Source organism: Trichosurus vulpecula, chromosome 6 (assembly GCF_011100635.1).
Source record: "Trichosurus vulpecula isolate mTriVul1 chromosome 6, mTriVul1.pri, whole genome shotgun sequence".
NCBI classification, from domain to species: Eukaryota; Metazoa; Chordata; class Mammalia; order Diprotodontia; family Phalangeridae; genus Trichosurus; species Trichosurus vulpecula.
In genome coordinates, this window is record NC_050578.1 from 258,789,055 (window position 1) to 258,808,872 (window position 19,818).

General features: G+C 51.4%; 1 protein-coding gene across 6 annotated transcripts; it reads left to right on the forward strand.

Annotated features, from left to right (window-relative positions):
• Nucleotides 1-5,424: 5,424 nt before the first annotated feature.
• Nucleotides 5,425-19,609, forward strand: NR1H3 (nuclear receptor subfamily 1 group H member 3). Of its 6 annotated transcripts, none has more exons than XM_036764146.1 (12): nt 5,425-5,499; nt 6,266-6,294; nt 7,649-7,779; nt 8,429-8,504; nt 9,527-9,751; nt 11,932-12,198; nt 12,652-12,860; nt 12,977-13,156; nt 13,589-13,688; nt 16,956-17,069; nt 17,217-17,311; nt 18,056-19,609. In XM_036764146.1, exons 1-12 carry the CDS (start codon nt 5,468-5,470, stop codon nt 18,200-18,202), a joined length of 1,605 nt encoding a protein of 534 aa, XP_036620041.1. In that variant the 5' UTR covers nt 5,425-5,467; the 3' UTR covers nt 18,203-19,609. The 6 variants fall into 6 exon arrangements, with proteins under 6 accessions (XP_036620041.1, XP_036620036.1, XP_036620040.1 ...); XM_036764141.1 differs by lacking the exon at nt 5,425-5,499 and adding an exon at nt 9,228-9,334 and having other exon boundaries at nt 6,273-6,294; nt 7,649-7,775; nt 8,385-8,504; XM_036764140.1 differs by lacking the exons at nt 5,425-5,499; nt 6,266-6,294 and adding exons at nt 7,306-7,360; nt 9,228-9,334 and having other exon boundaries at nt 7,649-7,775; nt 8,385-8,504.
• Nucleotides 19,610-19,818: the final 209 nt, after the last annotated feature.

Genomic DNA, 19,818 nt, shown 5'->3' on the forward strand with positions numbered 1-19,818 from the left:
CAGAGCTCAGGGAAGGAGGAAGCAGCGGGAGCCCAAAGCTCCGAGCCTTCCTGCTTGTTCATGCCTGTGGTCACACCCTGGAAACTCTCCAGCCTTGCTTGTGACTGCGAGCCGGTGATTTCTCGGAAGCTCTTCATTAAAAGTGGGGGCCCTGTCTTCCAGTGGTTAGCGACTTGTAACGCTTAGGGATTGAGGTGCTCGGCTGAGCCTGGAGCAGGATTGACTGCCCCAAGCGTAAGCGTGGCAAGATAACCGAGTCTTCCCCAGGGCATGCGGGGAGGAAAAAGAATACCGAAGAAAAGGGGCAAAGCATTTCAAAAGTGATGACAAGAGCCCTTTCTCCCTCGATGACAGCGGAACCCGACACACTTGAATTCTTTCATTTTACTCTTCTTTCATATATAATTTTAATTGAATCAGTCACCTGATTTCTTTTTTAAGTACTTTTAGTTTTCAGCATTGATTTCCACAAGATTTTGAATTACAAATTTTCTCCCCATTTCTACCCTCCCCCCCCTCCCCACACAACTTGACACACTTGAATTCTGACAGCATAGTTCCTGATTTGCTTTTTCTTTAACAATAGGTATCTAGGGAAGGACCCTTAAAAGAGCAACACTGATTCCAGACCCAGGTCTACAAAGAGAGGCAAGGTGGTAGGATTAATTTGAGAACTAACCTGGTTCAAAGGCCTCCCTCTGATACTTTGCAGCTTGAGACCCTGGGCAAATCACAGAAACTTCCTCAGTTGCCTCATTTCCAAAATAAGGATTATAAACTGTCTCCCGGGGTTGTTAGGAGGTTCAAATTTGATGCTAGGAAATTTCTTTCTGAACTTTGAAGGACTCAGAAAGTCCAGTTATTTGTGTGGAAGAGAGAAAAGAACCTCCCAAGGTGTTGGGTGTCACCTGTACGTTGATGGGCCTGTGCCATGGGGCCAGGGCTAGCAAGCTGGGACTTGAGGCTTCAGCTGAGGCTCAGTTACTAGGCAGGTCCACCTCCTGGGAGGAATCAGAGTGCCAGAGCCCTGTCCCTCTGCTGAGTCACTGACTAGGGGCACTGCCTTTCACCCAGCAGCTAGGCCCGGTGGAAGGAGCTCCAAGATGGAGCTCAGCTCAGCTCTTGTACTTGCCAGCTGTGAACAAGTCACTCCCCCTCTTCATCTGTAAAATGGGTGGGGGGTGGTCCCTTTCTGCTTCAACTCTGTTCCTGATACAGCCCTGCGAAGTTTGTGAATTCCTTGTAGCAGACTCCCTGGGCAAAGGAAGATTTTTGTCTGGTGATATTTGCCCAATGGAGCTAGTTCTGGTCTCAGTCCTGGGGTGGAAGTTGTTTTGGGGTTTACCCAATGAGAGAACATTTGGGATTTTCATTAGCAGCGTAGACAGCATCAAGCCTACTGAGCTCCACAGTGCTTGTGAGGGAAAGGCCGGGGGGCCCAGGTTGGCTAAAGGAAGATGTTTGATAATGTTTGAAACCTCTAGCTCAAGGTCCGTGAACTTTTTTTCCCAACTGTTTTGATAACTGTATTTCAATATAATTAATTTTTTTCTGTAATCCTATGTACTTTTACACTTTTAAAAAGGTTTCACTTACACTGCCAAAGGGGTTCACGGCACAAACCAGGTTAAGATCCCCCACAAATCTAGCAGAAAGTCCTTGCTAGAATCCTAGGCCAAAATGAAGATTCCAATTCAGAGAAAGGAAGGAAGAGACAAGGAGAATATAGCCCCACCCTCACCAATGTAAACTCATGGAGGGCAGGGATTGAATCTTTTTGGTCTTTGTTCCCCCAGCACTCAGAAGAGTTAGTGGCACATGGGCCACTTTACAAGATCCTTGTTAACTTGTCCCCAAAGAGGAAATACGAGAAGGGCCTGCTCCACTTCTTACAGGAACGGGAGATCGTACATGTGGACCGCTGTATAGAAAGTTAGGCCTTTCTGATGAGGAGGTCAGTTTCATAAGCTCCTCCTCCCTCTTTCTTATTCTTTGTTCTGGAAGATGGAAGAGGGTGCTCTCGAAGAGGGAGAGGGAGGCATGCCTTGGGAGATGGACGGATGGGATAAAAACCCAAAGATATTAATGACGTTTTGTTGTTTTTTAAAATTCTATTGGATTGGACTGGACCGGTTCTGGGCGTTTCAGGGAGAGTCCAAGAAAACTTGGGGAAAGGTGGAGGCCTCAGATGGGGCCAGGAGAGAGGGTGGGGGGTGGTGGCAGGGTTTAGAGCACAGAGTCTATCTGTCTGCAGCACTGGGTTTCTTTCTCTTCTAGAGCTGCTGGGGTGTGGTGGGAACAGGGGACCAGAACAAGTAGGACTGGGAAGTTTGGGCTGATGATTCAGGGGAGCAAGAGGCTGGGGTATCCCCTACACATGGGAGCCCTGGTCACAAGGCTTGAACGGAAGACTGTGGGCAGGACCTTGGGGAGGGGAGGGGGTCACAAGGGCTTCTGGTCATGTGAAAACTCCTCTGAGGATGAATTTGGTCACATCAGCCTGCCTTCTCTCTGGGCTGTCTCTCCTCCCTTGGTTCTCATCGACATCCCCGCCCTCTCTCCTCCTCCCAACTTACCTCCTCCCTTCCCTTTCTGTTTCTCCCTCAGCCTCATTTGCCCCTTCTTTCTTCCTAATCCGCCCACCCCTCTTCAAATCCCCCCTTTCGCTAGGTCAGAATTTTGCTTCTTCCCAGCACCCTCTTCTTCTTTCTGTCCCTCTGCCCCAGCATCCAGTCCCCCTGCCCGATCATGCTAAATTGTGGGACTCATGGGAACCGAATTCACAGCAAAACAGGAAGAAGGCAGTAAGCAGAGGGTGGAGGCAGGGGTGAATGGCCAGGAGTAACCTCCAGCTTCTCTCTCCCACAGCTGTCCTCGAGCATCCTGCCTGGAGCTCGGCCTCTCCTGCTGCTCCTCCACCAGCATGTCCTCACTGGCAGCCCCACGGGGCTGGGTTCAAATTCTGCCTTTTGATGTGTGAGCCAGCTCTGGGCCTCAGGCACATGATCTGTAAAAAGAGGGAGTTGGCATACATGCCAACTATGCCAACTATATATAATATATAATATAAAAATACACATGCATGGATAAAATACAAACGTATATGTACAGCACATACATCCAGGCACACGTGCCAACTATCTATCAATCTGTCTGTTTATCTATCTATCTACACACACATATATACATATACATAAAATATAAAAATACACATGCATGGATAAAACACACACATATATATACAGCACATACATCCAGGTACACATGCCAACTATCTATCTATCTATCTACACACACACACACACATACATATATATATATTATATATATATAAATACACATGCATGCATAAAACGCACACATCTATGTATGTAGCACATCCATCTATCCAGGTGCATATGTCAATAATATAAATACACATGCATGTATATCATATGTCTACATATATGTGCCTGTGTGTATATGCTGGTGCATGCACACATGTATGTCCACACATTTCAACTGCACAAACACATAGATATAGGTGCGTATATCTATGTGCATAAATAGATATGTATATAAAGTCATGCCAACCATATCAACGCATGCGCATATATTCACATACACGCACATATAAACATATGTACATACATGCCCACCAGATACAATACATATGTGTATATGCACACACGCACAACTATCTTCTGATCTTTGACCCTGCTGTGAATTAGCTGTGTTATTCAAGGAGTCTTTCTGAGCCTTAGTTTCATCTGTAATACCTTCTGATCACATATATACACATAAACACATATGTAGACGTATATACGTACATGTGTATATGCATATGCATTCTAATGGGAAATATGGGGTGTATATATACACATATATACACACATGCATGTACACGTACATACACAATGCACACACACCACCAAGGTGGGAGATGGAAGGCCAAGTTACGGGAACGGCAAATTCTGTTTATCTTTACACATATTGCCTCTCTTATAGAATGTAATCTCATTGAGGGCAGGCACTGTTTCTTTGTCTTTGCATTTCCAATGCCTAGTACAATGTTCGGCACATAGTAGGCCCTTAATAAATGCGTGTTAATTGGTTGGGAGGTCCGTTGTGAAGATGGGAAGCCCTGATGTATGTAACTTTCAGAAAGTTAAAGGCAAAAAGCAGTTGAATGTAGTGGGGAACAGGAGTCAGGGAGGACTGAGTTTGGTCCCTCCTCTCTTCCCACCCCCCCTCCCCACATACTGCCTGTATGGCCTTGGACAAGTCACTGACACTCTCGGTGCCCTAGCTGTAGTCTCAGTCAGCAGAAGGAGCTTCCTCTCCAGCAGTGCCTCCAAATCAGTGAAATCCTAAGTCGGGACCAAAACCCAGACAAAGCAAAAGGCCCTGCACGAATTTAAAGCCATTATGATTATCCCCTATTATCTCTGGGCCTCCAGGGTGGGTCAGTGAGGCTAGAATGGGGCCTTCCAGAGCTGCCTAGCTGGGGCTGGCTGAAGGGGGAGGAACCTTTGGCCTTGGAGGGGCTGAGAATCTTAGGAGGCAGGAGGTGGAGGGAGCCCAGGCTCAGTCAGTCAACACGAGTTAAGTGATTAGTGCCTGGCACGTGCCAGGCCCTGGGCTAAGACCTGGGGGTGCAAAGACAAAAGAGAAATATGCCTGTCCTCAAGGAGGTTACATTCTAACTTAGAGATGACAGGATGGAATCGTCTCATTTTACAGATCAGTAAACCGAGGCCAAGGGCTTGTACGGCTCCTTGGTAGAGCCAGAATTCTTGCTTTTCGATCCAATGCCATTTCTACCCGACTTCATTCATATTTATTCATTCAACAAATATTTTGGTATAAGGCCACTGCCTTAGGTGAGCCTGGACATATCTTGGCTCAGGATTGAATGTTTGCTCTGCAGGGGCGGAGGGGCTTTCCCTAGGAGTTCCAGAAGCAGAAGCGTTCCTGGGTCACCTTTTGGCCCAAATCCAAGGACAGCTGGAGAACAGTCCCTTCATTCTTATCCTGTCCAGCCAGACTATTCAATTCAGTAATTTCACGGGAACCTCTGAGCATGGGGATTCCTTCCATCATGCAGATCTCTCAAGTAGGGAGTTGCCAGGACATGAAAATTAGGTGACTTGTCCAGGGTCACACAACTAGTGCCAGAGTTGAAATGGGAACCTAGGTCTTGGGAGTTCCAGTCCAGCCCTGTATCCCTAACCCTTAGGCTACCCCACAGGCACTGGGAAGCCAAAGGTGAGAATATAAGCAATGGAGAATTTGCTTAAATTTTAATGTGGGCAGTAGACGCTAAGCCCCTAAGTAATTACACATAACAATTAGGGGAACTGGGAAAGGCTTCTTAGGGGAAGTGTCCCTTGAGCCTGAAAGGAAGCTAAGGATTCCGGGAGGGGGAGGTGAGTAGAGAAAGCTCTCTGGGTTAGGAGGGCGCTAGGCAAAGACCAAGAGGTGGGAGATGAAAGGCCAAGATAGGGGAACATCGAGTAGGTAGGTCATTTTGGCTGTAACATAGAGGGTGTGAAGGGGAGGGATGTTAAATGATTGGAAAGGCAGGCTGGAGGGAGGCTTCGTGGGACAGATGGAGTGATGGACGGAGAGCTGGCTTGGGTTGCGTGACCCTGGGCAAACCACCTAACCTCCCTGTGCTCCAGGTAGTGCTCTGAGATTGAAAATGGCACCTAAGTAACCGCTCTGCCTGGCTGATAGAGTTCCTCTGGAGGTGGGGGGGGGGGGGAGCGGAGAGAAGAAAGGGGGCTGGAACCTGACGGCGGAGGGCTTTAAAGACCAAACAAAACTGATCAGTTCCCGCCGAAGCCGGTGCGCTCCTGAGGCGTTACTGCTTTGAATTTGTCATCCACGCTAACCTGTGAGCCCCTTGAGGGCAAGAACTGTGTTTCCTTCTTTCTTTTGTATCCGTATCCCTATCCCTTGGCCCAGGGACCCGCTTCTTTAAGACTAGCAAAGGGAATGTCACATTACTTCCTTTGATCCCGGCAATCATCCCCAGGAGGGCTATTATCCCGTTTTAGGGATGTGGAAGCTGAGTTTGTGAATGGATTGCTGTGTGGATCCAATGAGCGCTTAGCGCAGTGCCTGGCACATAGTAGGTCTATATAAATGGTAGTAATTACACAGCGGAACAAGTATCTGGGTCAGAATTCGAACTCATATCTTTTTGACTCCAGTTGTGCACTCAGGCAGGCTGCCTTAAAATAGCGGTTAATCGCACCTGAGCGTGTTCTCCACTCTCTAGCTCACCGATGCTCACGACTGACCTTGGAGGTAGGCGCTGCGGACACTCTTCGTCTTTATCACTAACCCTACAGGGCTCGGAGAGTTTCAGAGACTTAACCGAGCTGGTAAATGCTAAAACTGGGATTTGAACCTGGGTCTTCCTAACTCCAAGCCCTACCTCTTACTTCACCATTTCTGTAGCGCTTTGTAAAACGATTTCCTTTCAACGGCCCTTTGATGGAAGCCGCATTTGTTATTTTAGACGCATTTTACAGATACGGAAACTGATGCAAGGGTGGGAACCTGCGGCCTCAGGGCCGCAGAACAAATCCCCTCAATAAAAGGATTTAGTCTGGAAAACTTGGACTCAGTCAAAAGGCCGCACCCGAGGACCTAGAAAGCCACAAGTGCCCTCAAGGCCGCAGGTTCCCCACCCCAGTGAGGTTGATACTCGTTCCACTATCCATAAGCTAGTCCGTGTCCGAACACAGGTTTCCGAATCTAATACCTTCCACTCTGGATCACTACGTCTTGCAACGCAAAGTGAGCTGTCTTGAGAGTTCCAGGACCTGGATTTGAAACCTACTTTTGCACCCGTGTGACCTTGGGCAAGTCACCAGCAAGCGGTTGCACTTGACTGTGACCTCCAAGGTCCCCTGCAGCTCCAAGTCGATTGGTTTTGCTCTCCTCCAGCACTGTCCTAGGGCGCTGGGACGCTCAGAGGGTGGGATCAGTGTCCGGCTCCAAAGTTCGCTTTCGCTCCCCACCTGTGCGCCGGGCGGCTCTCCGGGTCCGCTCCCGGGCTGCTCCCTTCTATCCCGGGTAGTGCGGGGCTGAGCCTTCCCTGCACCTTCAGGGCTGCGGGGCTGGAACGGACAGCGCCTTGGCCCCGGCCCAGAGGGGGAGGTTGCGTGCGTGTGGGCGCTCGCCAGCTCGTGGGTGTCGCAATCGCGGGGCCGCAGCCGCGAGCAGCGCCGGGACCTTTGCTCGGCGAGTTGTGTCCGGAGCGGTGTCTCCGGGGGTGGGGACAGCGGGGCCGGCTCTGAGGCTGCCGGGATTGGGCTGGGGGGACCGGGAGGGCAGCGCAGGGCAGAGGGGCACCCCTGGCCAGGGGGTGAGGACAGGCGGGGAGCGGCTCTGGGCTGCAGGGAAGTGGTCTTGGTTCCCGCGGGGGGAGGGGGAAGGCGGATGGGGGTGACGGCCGGGCGGGGGGAGGACTGGGGAGGAGTCATGGGGGGGTGGGAGGCTGCCCCGGGAGGCCGGATCCCGGCCGGCGGGCAGAGCGCAGCCTGGCAACAGCGAGGGGTGTTCCAGGCAAACGCCCTCTGAACCCCTCCCCGCCCTTAGCCTTTTCCCCACATTCACTTCCCTGGGGGGCTCTGGCTCCCTTTCCACTGCCCAGCTCCAGCTCCTGGTCTCCTCGCTAGCTCGCTCGTTCTCCTCTGGTCAGAGGGACTGCACCAACCTGCCTTCCCAGCAAGGGGGCTCCAGAGGCATTGTCCAGCAAGGGCACCAGGCCTGAGGATCTGGTGGGTCACAGGGCTGGGAGGCTGGGGGAGGGTTTCCCTTAGAAGTGGACTGGGACCCTGAGGGGGAAATGGGAGACCTGGTAGAGTTTGGTGCCAAGGATGTGTCTGGGTGGGTGGGGGCTGTGCTGTTGGACGCTTAGTGAAGAGGAGTCTCCGTGGGGAGAGAAGCTCTGCTCTGGCCAGCTCTGTTGAGATTCCAGGAAGACTCCTGCCAAGTACTAACTAGAGAGAAACAGTCAGTGGGGGCACAAATGACTGGATAGGGGCTTTGGGGAATTCTCCCAAGGAAGGAGAAGTCCGGGGTCCTATTCTGGGATGCCAGGAGGTGGCAGCAGCAGGCATGATCACTGGAAGCTGATTCCTGAGGGGTTAAGAGAGTGACCTGTCCCATTGGCAGGGAGTTCCATCCCCTGTCCTCATTCAGCTGTGGCAGCACCCAGAGCCCTAGAATGAGGGTTCAGCCATAGCTTCTAGGTGGGGCATTGGAGAAAAAACTAGCTAGGTGGGGGAAAATGGGGTGGTATCATGCCTAAATGCCCCCTAGCCCCCAACCAACATCAAATGTCAGAGCTGGACCATCCCTAGAGGCCTGACCCCTCTCTGTTTCAGAAAGAGGACTGAGGCTGAGCTTCTGTGTCCCTCCCACAGGACAGCTCCTTTGGGGATGTCCAGGACCTCAAGAGGAGATGTCCTCATGGCTGGGGCCACCTGTTTCTGATATCACTCCTGGTAAGCTTGGTTCATTCCCCTACAGAGGACTCCTGTCCTAGACACCCCTTCCCCAGAAATAAGCTTCGTTCTCCTTCTGACCTTATCTTGTCTCTGAAAGGCAGTCAGCAAGTATTTATTTAAGTGCCTACTATGTGAATGGCACTGTGCTAAGTGTTGGGGATACAAAGAAGAACCCCCCAAATATCTTTGCTTTCAAGGACTTCACAGTCTGGGGAAGGGAAGGATTCTTCCTTGGATCTCTGGTCCCTCAGGAAACACCAGCCCTATCTTGGCCATTGGTGTTTCCAGTAACTGTTTCTCATCTCTTGACAATGAAGTTACAGGTTTTGATCTGGAAGGCACCTTGGAGGTTACCTAGTCTAACTCCTCCATTTGAAAAACTTTTTAAAAGTTGTATTAAACCATCCCATTGAACAAAGAATAAAGAAGGTCTGGGGGAGAGGAGGGAGAGGAGAAGCAACTCAGCAAAACTAGCCAATACATCAATTGAATCTGTGTATGTGATGTTCCGCACCCATAGTCCCCCACTTCTGCAGGATTTATTTTCTCATCTTGTCCCTAGAACTTTAATCCTCCCTCTCATTTCACCGGTGGAGACTCTGAGACTCAGACAAGTGAGATGATTGGACCAGAATCGTAGGTAGTAAAAGGCAGGGCTGAGATTCGTGCTTGGACCCTCCAAATCTAACTGAGGTCAATTTCCAACATACCATGTTCTAGAAACAGCTGGCAAGCCCCGCCTCCCCCCATGCTTATTCAGCTTCTGTCTGAGGAATCAGGGATGCTCTCTGAGACAGACTTGACTCAGAGCTCTTCAGGGGCAAAGGGTAAGGTGCCCGTTTAACAGATTGGGATATTGAGGTAGCTGAATCAGAAGGGAGGGACTGATCTCTGGTCATCCATAAACCCTGTGGCCTGACTCCCCAGACTGAGGCTCTGCTGCCCTCTAAGGGTGGAAACAAGATGATTATTTCCCAGGGCACTGGAGCTGACTTGGGGCTGGCTCCTTCTGTCTTCAGATTCGGTTGTGGAGTTGTGGAAGGCTGAAGCCCAGGATGCCAAGCAGCTGTGGAAGGCTGAGACTCAAGATATGGTGGACAGCCTGGGAAAGGCTGGGAGCAACTTCATCCTTGGGGAGGAAGCCAGGACTTCCCATCCCAGCGGCGGAGGCTCAGAGGTGGGGCAGGACGCAGGACCGGCATCCGTCCTGTTCACCTGCTCAGAGGTTCATGCAGAGTCTGCAGGTAAGGGGTACTTGAATTGGGAAGGGTGTGTGTGTGTGTGTGTGTGTGTGTGTGTGTGTGTCCTAACCAAGCCCTCATGTTGGTGCCCACCAAAGGGCATCAGGAGCAGGTAGTTTGGGAGGGGGGTGGGATTGGTAAATACAGATGTCCCCCACAGCAGGACTAAGGAGGGGACTGTAGTACTGAAGAACTGGGAGCCTAATTTGGAGTCTGGGGACTTGAGTTTAGATCCTATACCTGCTTACTCAGTGACCTTGGGCCAGTCACTTCCTCTCTGGGCTCCACTGGTAAAAGGAGGGTGTCCTCCAGCTTTAAATTCTATAATCAGATGCTTTATGCCAGTCATTCACCTCCTTTGTGTCTGGCCCTTTACTAAGAACAAATACAAAAATGAGTCTCCCTGCCCTCAAAGAACTTAGAGTCTACTGGGGTGTTACAGCACGTGCACAGATAAATACATACAGGATATGTATAAAACATATACACAGTGCTGGGGGTGAGGTGGGGAATTAATCAAGGAGGTAGTATTGAACTGAACCTTGAAAAGAGCCAGGGGTTACCCTCATCACTTAGCGATTGTTTGTATAGTGCTCGATACCTGTCCAGCAGGAGGCGGAAGTGAGCTGAAAGTGCATCCTAGGCATGGGGAGGAGTCTGTTCAAAGGTAGTGAGGGAGTGAGCGTTGGCAAAGGCAATGTTGATTCGGGGGAAAGCCAAGTAGGCCTGTTTGGCTAGAAGGGACAGTCAGTGGGTGAAAGTAGCTGCAGCTGTGAGAGGTTTTCAATGCCAAGCCAAGGCGTTTTATGTTTTATCCCCCCCATTAAATAAGCATTTATTAAAATTATGTGCCAGCACCACATTAATCTCCAGGAATATGAAGACAAAACCAAAAACAGTTTCTGCCCTCAAGGAGCATGCATTCTATTGGAGGATTTTTTCAGTTTCATTCTAGAGATATTTGGGAGTTTCTTGAACAGGAGAGGGATATGGTTAAGACCTGCAAATGAGGAATATTAGTTTGGTGGCTGGGTGCTGAATAGATTGGAGAGATGAAAGACAGAAGTTCAAGAGGTTATTCCAGTAGTCCAGGCTAGAGGGAATGAGGGTCTGACCTTGCATAGTCATGGTAGGAGTAAAGAAAAGAAGAGCCAGATATGAGAAATGTGAGGAGATAGACTAGGTAAGACTTGGCAATGGGGAAGGGGGAATGAAAGAAAAGCATGGAGAATGACTCCTAGATTGTGACTTTGGGTGACAGAAAGATTGGTGGCAGTGCCCTCAATAGAAGAGGACAGTTAGGACAAATGGGTTGGAGGGATGTGTTGAGTTTGAGTTGTTTCAATAGTTAGGAAGACAACCATGGCAGGATCACACAAACCCAGGGAGGAGAGAGTACTCAGAAGGTGGGGGTAGTCACCAGTGTTGTTGAATGCTGCATAAAGGTCAAGGAGGATGAGAACTGAAAAAAGGTCATTGGACTAAGCAACTGAGAGATCACTGGTGGCCTTGGAGAGAGCAGTTTCTGTTCAGTGGTGAGAACAGAATCTAGAGAGAAAGGACTGGGACTCATGTAATATATTTCCTTCCTGGGAGAGAGGTGGGGGACTATAGGTGTAGAATGCTACATTCTCAGATTTGCATACTTTGTTGATTTGTTTTTCCTTAAGTGTTTTTCTTTACCCATTTTTGGATATTAGGAAACAAATGATGTTAAGAAAAAGGGGGGGGGAAGAAAAAAATGAAAAGAAAAAGGGGGAGAGGTAGCATGGCCTGGGAGTCAGGAAGCCCAGTGAGTGGAGGCAGCATGCACACACAGCCAGTGTGATGTTGAGCAAGGTCTTTATCTCCCGATGCCCCCAGGCAACTTTCCAGAACTACTAAGTTGCAGAAAATGCACCCATTGGTAGAGAAAATGTCACCTGTTGGGCTGCTGGTGCCAGTGAGATCACAAGCCCAGTCCCTAGCCTTCTCCCGCAGCACATACCCCAAACGCAGTGGGTGTCTAATAATTGCTAATCATTGACTCAACCTCCTCGCGCCCCGGGCCTCTCTCTAAAACTAATCAATCCAAATGCAGCTACTCTGAGGTGATTGGAGAGATCCCCGCATAGATGAAATCCCAGGTCTGGACCAAAACAACAGGCGCATCCGCATTGTAAACAAATTCTACGTTCCTCCAGAGCTGCGGCCACTGAAGAGGAAAAAGGGGCCAGCTCCCAAGATGCTGGGGAATGAGGTCTGCAGTGTGTGTGGGGACAAGGCTTCTGGCTTTCACTACAATGTCCTGAGCTGTGAGGGATGCAAGGGCTTCTTCCGCCGGAGCGTGATCAAGGGCGCCCGCTACACCTGCCACAGCGGAGGCCAATGCCCCATGGACACCTACATGCGTAGGAAGTGCCAGGAGTGTCGCCTGCGCAAGTGCCGCCAAGCGGGCATGCGAGAGCAGTGTAAGGACTCCCTCGTGCCGTGTGCCCAGGGACTTGAGGAGGGATGGGGGTAGCCGGGCCAGGAGGGCACGCAGGGGCAGCGTGAAGGACCCTAGGAGGGACGGGGGCAGCCGGGCCAGGTGGGCCTGAGCCTTGTGGGTTCTAGCCTGGCTTCCTTCCAAGCACAGCCTTTCCTGACCCCCCTCCCCCAGTTATTCATGTCCTCTCCTCCTGGAACCCTCTTTGGAGGGTCTTTGCATTGCCTTACCCTCTTCTTGTAGACTCCAGACTCCTGGTGGGCAGGAAGTGTTTTCCATTCCTGCTGCTTTGTCCCCCGTGCCTGCCCAAGGCTCTGCTTCTCTTTCCCACATGGCCCCGTTCCCTATCCTCACTGTGTGCCTGCCTCCATGTCCTCTCTTCCCTGAGCCTTCTTCCTCACCATCAGCCTCAGCCTCACCTCCTGTATGCCCCTAGGTGTCCTGTCAGAGGAGCAGATCCGCCTGAAGAAGCTGAAGCGGCAGGAGGAGGAGCAAGGCCAGGCATCCGCACTGACCCCTCGGGCCCCCTCGCCGCCCCTGGCCTTGCCTCAGCTCAGCCCAGAGCAGCGGGGCATGATTGAGAAGCTGGTGGCCGCCCAGCAGCAGTGTAACCAGCGCTCCTTCTCTGACCGCCTCCGGGTCACGGTACCCCTGGCAGGCGGAGGGAGGGGCTGGGGAGGGGGTCCATGGTCTCCTGGCCCCTATCTCAAAGAGCCTTCTTTTTTCCCCCGGCCCTTCCTGCTCCTGTTCCCTCTGAACAGCCCTGGCCTCTGGCCCCAGACCCCCAGAGCCGCGAGGCCAGGCAGCAGCGCTTCGCCCACTTCACGGAGCTGGCCATCGTCTCTGTGCAGGAGATTGTGGACTTTGCCAAACAGCTGCCCGGCTTCCTGCAGCTCAGCAGGGAGGACCAGATCGCCCTGCTCAAGACATCGACCATTGAGGTGGCTCCAGATGTCTGCGGGTCGGGGGAGGTCTGTGGGGAGGCTGGGCCACTGGGGGAAGAGATGGTCAGCAAGCACCCACTGAGCACCTACTGTGTGCCAGGCCCTCTGCTGAGGAACTGGAGGAAGGCTGAAATATCATCCCTGCCCTCCACAAGCTCCCATTCTAATAGGGAGACAGCACATAACTTTGTACATACCATATGTGTCCAGGAAAAGGGGAAGGTCATCCCAGAGCGAGGGCATTGGTGGGGAGAGGAAGACCTCCGGCCCCCAATGGGATTGGCAGTGAGTCTGGAAGGCAGCCAGGAGGCAGAGGGGAGGAGGAGGGTGATCCAGAAATGTAGGATCCTCGGGGGCTGGGGGTGGATGGAAGGCACACGAGGGAGGCCCGGCCTCCCAGAGCCAGAGTGACCTGCCTGAGCTCCGCAGGTGATGCTCCTCGAGACATCCCGGAGATACAACCCTGGCAGCGAGAGCATCACCTTCCTCAAGGATTTCAGCTACAACCGCGATGATTTTGCCAAGGCAGGTAAGGACCCTTGGGCTGGGGCAGGTTGGGTTTGGACAAAGGCAGGAGGCCTGGAGGTCTCGCCTTCGTTCTGGGGGATCCAGAATGTTGGCAGAGCCAAATGGACAAGGGAGGCCTTGAAGGATGATGGAAAGACAGCTAAACTGAGAGTCTTGGACCTGAGTTCAAATTCTGCCATTACCGTGGAGCACCTGTGTGATGTCTCTGGAACTAAATGCCCCTAAGGTTGCCCCCAGCTCTCAATCTCTGATCCTGTGATATGGGGTGGGGGGGGAGGAGAAGAGAGGGCAGAAGAATGGAGAGTGTTCTCCCAGCTAGGAGACAGTGAGGCTGATCTGCAGTTTGTTTAGGCCTCTGAGTTCTGGACAGGCATGATGGGCAAGGCCTCTTCCTGGCTATAAGCAATTCCTTCTCTTTCATCTCCATGAGGCCCTTTCTATTATTCAGCCCAATCCAGTCTAACAAATGTTATTAACAATAACTGGGGCCGCTGGGTGGTGCAGCTGATAGAGCAGTCAGGAGGACCTGAGTTCAAATCTGGCCTCAGATACTTACTAGCTGTGTGACCCTGGGCAAGTCACTTAACCCTGATTAAGCCTCTCCTATGGGAAAGGAGAGAGGCCTAGTGACTAGGGGTCAGCATTAGCATCCCACCCTGACACATGATAATACCTGAGGGACCCTGGACAAATCACTTAGAAACACGTGATGGTAAATAGTAGAGAAGGTCCTGCCCCATACTGGGAGAGTTTCCTCATCTGAAAGTTCCCTATACCCACGAAATCGCCAGTCCAGTTCCTATCCCCCTGTACAAAGTAACATAGAATAATTACTAGCCGTGAATGGGAATTTGGTCATCTAGAGTTCGTTCCTACATCCTGACGTCTTCTCCCAATTTTTCCCTAAATATTTTAAAATCGTATTTGATTATTGGGGCAGCAAGGTGGCACCGAGGATACAGCACTGGCTCTGGAATAAGGAGGACCTGAGTTCAAATGTGGCCTCAGACCATACTAGCTGTATGACCCTGGGCAAGTCACCTAACTACTCTTTACCTCCCTCCCCCCCTCCCCAATTGTATTGATATCTTTTGGTTTTATATCATCATTTCCAAATGTATCCTTCCCCTCTGCTCTACCCCTTGATCCGTCCCCCTTAACAAAGAATCACAAATGAACATGAAAAGCAAAAGCAATTCAGCAAAATTTACCAATATACCAACCGTTTCTGACAGCGTATGCAGCGCTCCCCACCCCAAGTCCCCTGCTTCTTAAAAGGAGGAGGGAGTCACCCTGACCTTTTAAAAAATTTTTTTTAAAGTCTCCTTTCTCTGGCTGATTTTTCCCATGTCTGGGGTCAGGGAACTAGCTGGCTTAGAGGATAAGGACTATTTTAGGGTGGAAGATTGGGAGCTGCTCCCAGCCTGAAAGATTTTTCTCCAAGAATTAGCTCATATTGACAATTTCCAATAAGGTTGAAACAGATGTGATCGAGAGCTCTGTGGGAAAGAGGTTCTTCTAATATTTCCATTATCATCCTCATCTTTGTCATTATTATTTTATTTTATTTTTTGGTGATTTCATCAGTGTGGAAAATGCCCTCCACTAAATCAATGGGCTTTAATCTGTAGCTTAGAGAGCTTCCCAGAGCCCCAAGAAGTGACTTGTCCAGGGTCACACAACCCGTATGTAAGCCAAGTCTTGTGACGCCAAGGCTAGCCTGCTTTTCATCACGCTAGGCTGCCTCTCAGTACATTATCATGAACACATAGTAATATCTAGCACATTTAAGGTTTATAAAAAGCTTTTCTTACAACCCTGTGAGGCGGGAAGAGCTGGTATTATGGTTCCTACTTCACAGGTGAAGAAAGTGGGGCTCAATGCATTAAAGTAACCCAGCCAGTAAGTGGCAAAATTTGAACTCAGGTGTTCCTGATTCCAAGCCACTAGCTGCTCTATTAGGCCATCTAGGTGGTAAGTGGAAGAGCCTGGGATTTGAACCCAGGTTCCTCCAGATGCCAAGTCCAATGCTCATTTCACTCCAGATTGGTTCGCTCTTAGGAAGCCATAGCCCAAGGAGGTCATAATGTGTATGTTGTAGAAGGGAAGCTGTGGGTTCACAAACCTGTGTGATGTCTTGGGACATCATAGGGTCCTAGATTTGGAGATGAAAGAGGCCTCAGAGGGCATCTCATCTGACTTTCATCTGCCTCAGTTTCTGTGTCTACAAAATGGGCTGGATGCTTTTAACCTCTCCCCAGGGCTAGTGCCATTAAACAGTGGTTTGGGGCTTCGCCCAAAGGTGAAGGCAGTTCTGTCCCTTGACCATGCCTGTCATTTAGTGGGTTTCTCCAGCTCCACATAAACAGTTGATAAAAATCAGGGTGAAAGCATAGGAACTGACTGATCCACAAGTCTGGAGTGGCAAAAAGAAAACCTGATGGTTTTTAAAACAAGTGTGATCGAGTGTGGCTGACCAGCAGAACAGGGGCCGGGGAATTCTGGCTGTCTAGACAGGGAACAGCTCTCCTGGGTGTTGGACAGTGGGAGACAGGGACGCTGACAACCCAGCAGGCCCACTGGCATCTACGAGGAATGCCAACACCCTGAGAGCGCGGTTCTGGGGTCCGGGGCCCTGGCAATGACCACCTGTGTGACTTTGAGCAAGCCACTGGACCTCCTGCCTTGGCTTCCTCATCTCTAACCCTAAATGTGCTCTGGTAGGGTTGACCTAGATGGCCTCTGAGGTCCTTACCCATTCAGCCCTACATTCCTGTGAGTGAGCGCAAAATTTAGAGGCAATTCACAACCATTCGCTTCAGTCAGTCATTTTCAGGCATGTCCAACACTTCCTGACCCCAGTTGGTTGGCCATTTCTTTCTCCAGTTCATTTTACAGATGAGGAAACTGAGGCAAATAGAATGAAGTGACTTGCCCAGGGTCACCCAGCTAGTAAGTGTCTGAGGCTGGATTTGAACTCAGATCTTCCTGACTCCAGGCCCGTGGCTTTCTCTACTGTGCCCCTCAGTTCCACTACCTGTAAAATTAGTTGGACTGGATGTACTTTTGAGCTCTGAATCTGTGATCCCCTGCTGGGGCCTCAGCTTTCTCATCTGTATTATCGGGAGGGAGTTAGGTCAGATGATCTGTAATCCAGGGTTCTGGGATCCAGGGTCCCAGCCCAGGAGTCCTGGGGATGTGTCAGAGGGCTCTCATGAGCTGCCTTGCTGTGTCTGCTTTAACCCGGTCCTGTGGCCTCACCTCCCAGGGCTGCAGGTGGAGTTCATTAATCCCATCTTCGAATTCTCCCGAGCCATGAACGAGCTTCAGCTCAATGATGCTGAATTTGCCCTGCTCATTGCCATCAGCATCTTCTCGGCAGGTGTGTATGAGGGCTGCGAGGTGGGCGGCAGGGCATGTCCTGAAGGACTCTGGAGGCTCGGGGCTGGCCTGGGAGGTGTGTCTGGGGAGGAGGGTGCACCTGAGCCCTTCATCAGGCCTCCTCCTTGTCTCTGCGGGTGCCCCACAGACAGGCCCAATGTACAGGACCAGCTTCAGGTGGAGAGGCTGCAGCACACGTATGTGGAGGCCCTGCACGCCTATGTCTCCATCCACCACCCAAATGTGAGTGTTTGTCATGGCATCCCGTTGAATTCCGAGTTCATGGTGTAGAAAGCCAGTAGAGTATAATGAAAGAGTGTGGGACTTGGAATGAGGAGAACCTGGGTTCAAGTTTTACCTTCGACATTCACTAGCTGTTTGACCTTGGGCAAGTTGCTTAAACACTCTATGACTTGGTTTCCCTATGTGTAGAATGGGGATAATAGAAGCAAATACATCAGAGGGTTGGTATGAAAATCAAGTGAAATGGTAAATAACTGACTAGATAAAGCATTTACCAAGTGCATGCTAGGTGCCAGGCACTGGGCTAAGCGCTAGGGGTACAACTGCAAGCCAACCAAACAGTCCCTGCTCTCAGGAAGGCTACATTCTAATGGGGAAGAAAATGCAGCGAAAACTGGAACTAGGGGTGGGGAGGAGGGGGAGAGAGGCCAGGCACGAGGGAGGCAAAGCATGATAGGGTCCCTAGGAGGGGATTGCCAGGGAGGAGAGAAGGGCCTTAGGGTGAGGAGAAGGAAACAATGTCTGTAACACACTGTGCAAACTTGAAGAAGGCACGGGAAACATTAGCTATCATTGATGAGGATCCCAGGGGTCATTCCCTCAATCATCCCCATCCTTCTTTGGAGCAGCTCTCCTACCACATAACTCCCAGCTGTTTCTGACCTCTCCCACAACTCCCCCTCACCCGACAGCATCATCAGCAAGGGAGGAAACTGAGGCCTTGGTTCTTGGGTCCCCCTGTAGGACCCCTTGATGTTTCCACGGATGCTGATGAAGCTGGTGAGCCTCCGCACCCTGAGCAGCGTTCACTCGGAACAAGTGTTTGCCCTCCGTCTGCAGGATAAAAAGCTCCCACCCCTACTCTCCGAGATCTGGGATGTGCAGGAATGATCCTCTACCGTGTCCTAGCCTCATGGGCACGGGGGCGAACGATGGGCCTTGGCCTCAGCCTGGGCTGCTTCGGGGTGGTGGGCTGGTGTGTGGGGATGGGGGAGGGTTGCACAATGAGGAGGGGAGGACATCTCTTTGGGCTGGGCTGGAGATTCTACATGGGGCATTAAAAGAGAGTTGAAGGGTTGGGAGTTCTCTGGCTATTAGGGGAAATGGGAGCACAGTACAGGCAGAGAGGAATAACCAGCCTGGGGTGCCTGTTTTGCACAGGGCTCTCCAAAGTCCACTCCCATTGCTTCCTGCCTTCCTCACATCCATTGGTCGCATAAGACAGTCCATATTATCCCTCTGTGCCTAGCTGAGAAAACACCCTTGGCCCGACATGCACCATCTCACAGCCTGACCAATGGGGCATCCTTTGACCAGGATTAGTCTCAAGGGTCTGGGTTTCTAAAGAAGGGAGGGAGACTTGTGGAAGAGGAAATTCTTGGAGGTCAAACCAAGGACAACATCTTTGCTCTTGGGCCTTCCTCTCCCCTTCCATCCCAGACAAGATAGTCAGTTTATATGATGTGTGTGTGTGATGTCATTTGAGTCCTGCCTATCCTGGGCTCTGTAGGGGTAGGCAGACACCGGGGGACCCTGGCCGTCCACCTGTGGTCTGGATTATCTGGTTCGTATCCAGAATGATCAGGATCCCATGCCCAGCCTTCCCGGGCCTTAAGAAGATCAGGGTTCTGTCTCAGTGAGGGGAGCTGGATCTGTGCCCCTCCCTGTCAGGGGAATGGAGTCCCAAGAAGACTGATAAGGCTGATTGTTTCAAAAAGTCAAAAGATCACAGGCTTTGAGCTAGAAGAGACCTTTGGAGGTCATCCAGGCCAAGACCCTCATTTTACAGATGAGGAAGCCGAAGCTAGGAGGCGGGTGATGACTGGCTCAAGGTCTCATAGCAGCACAGCTGGGATTTGAACCCACGGACACAGAAATCCTTTCTCCCTAGCCATAAGTAACCGCCACGCCCACTCCGCCAGGGGTCGCCCTTCGCCCCAGCCGGACTTCATGTCCCGTCATGCATCTCGGGGCGCTCCCAGCCCCTCCCTACCTCGGCGTGCCCCCTGCTCGGGAAGTGCCAGCTTGCGGCTGTCTTTCCCTGCATCCCTCCCCCACCTCCTGCAGCAGGAGTAGTATGTTCCACCCACCCCCGCGCACCCCGCCTTTTCTGGAGCTGCAGCACCTGGGCATTTCCCAAACCGTGAGGGGGGGAGGTGGGTACGGTAGTGCGGAAAAGCGGCCAGCGCCGCCACTCGTTTGTTCTCAGAAGCAGATTCCAGGTATATCAACACTTCGTCCCCAAAATGGACAATGTCACCATCTATAATTAAAAGGGATTTGCACAGTAAACATTTACGCCAACGAGTCCTCCCCTCTTCAGCCGGCGCAGTGGTGTGTGCCCCGGGGAGGCGAGCCAATAGCCGCCCCCCACCTTCGCTTCGGTGCTAGTGGTACGGTCCGCCCCGCCCGGTCCCTCCTGCCCTCCCGCGGTGGTATACCCCCCCCCCCCCCCATACAGATGCGGAACTGGTGCGAGGCGCGGCGCGCAGGGAGTCTGCGCTGCA

What these genes read in the sequence shown, in the direction of transcription:
- NR1H3 (XM_036764146.1), top strand. Translation starts at nt 5,468, where the DNA reads ATGAAAGGCCAAGATAGGGGAACATCGAGTAG. An exon ending in GCTCACGACTGACCTTGGAG is followed by an intron (nt 6,295 to 7,648) that starts GTAGGCGCTGCG and finishes TCCACTGCCCAG; the next exon opens with CTCCAGCTCCTGGTCTCCTC. An exon ending in TGTTTCTGATATCACTCCTG is followed by an intron (nt 8,505 to 9,526) that starts GTAAGCTTGGTT and finishes TTCTGTCTTCAG; the next exon opens with ATTCGGTTGTGGAGTTGTGG.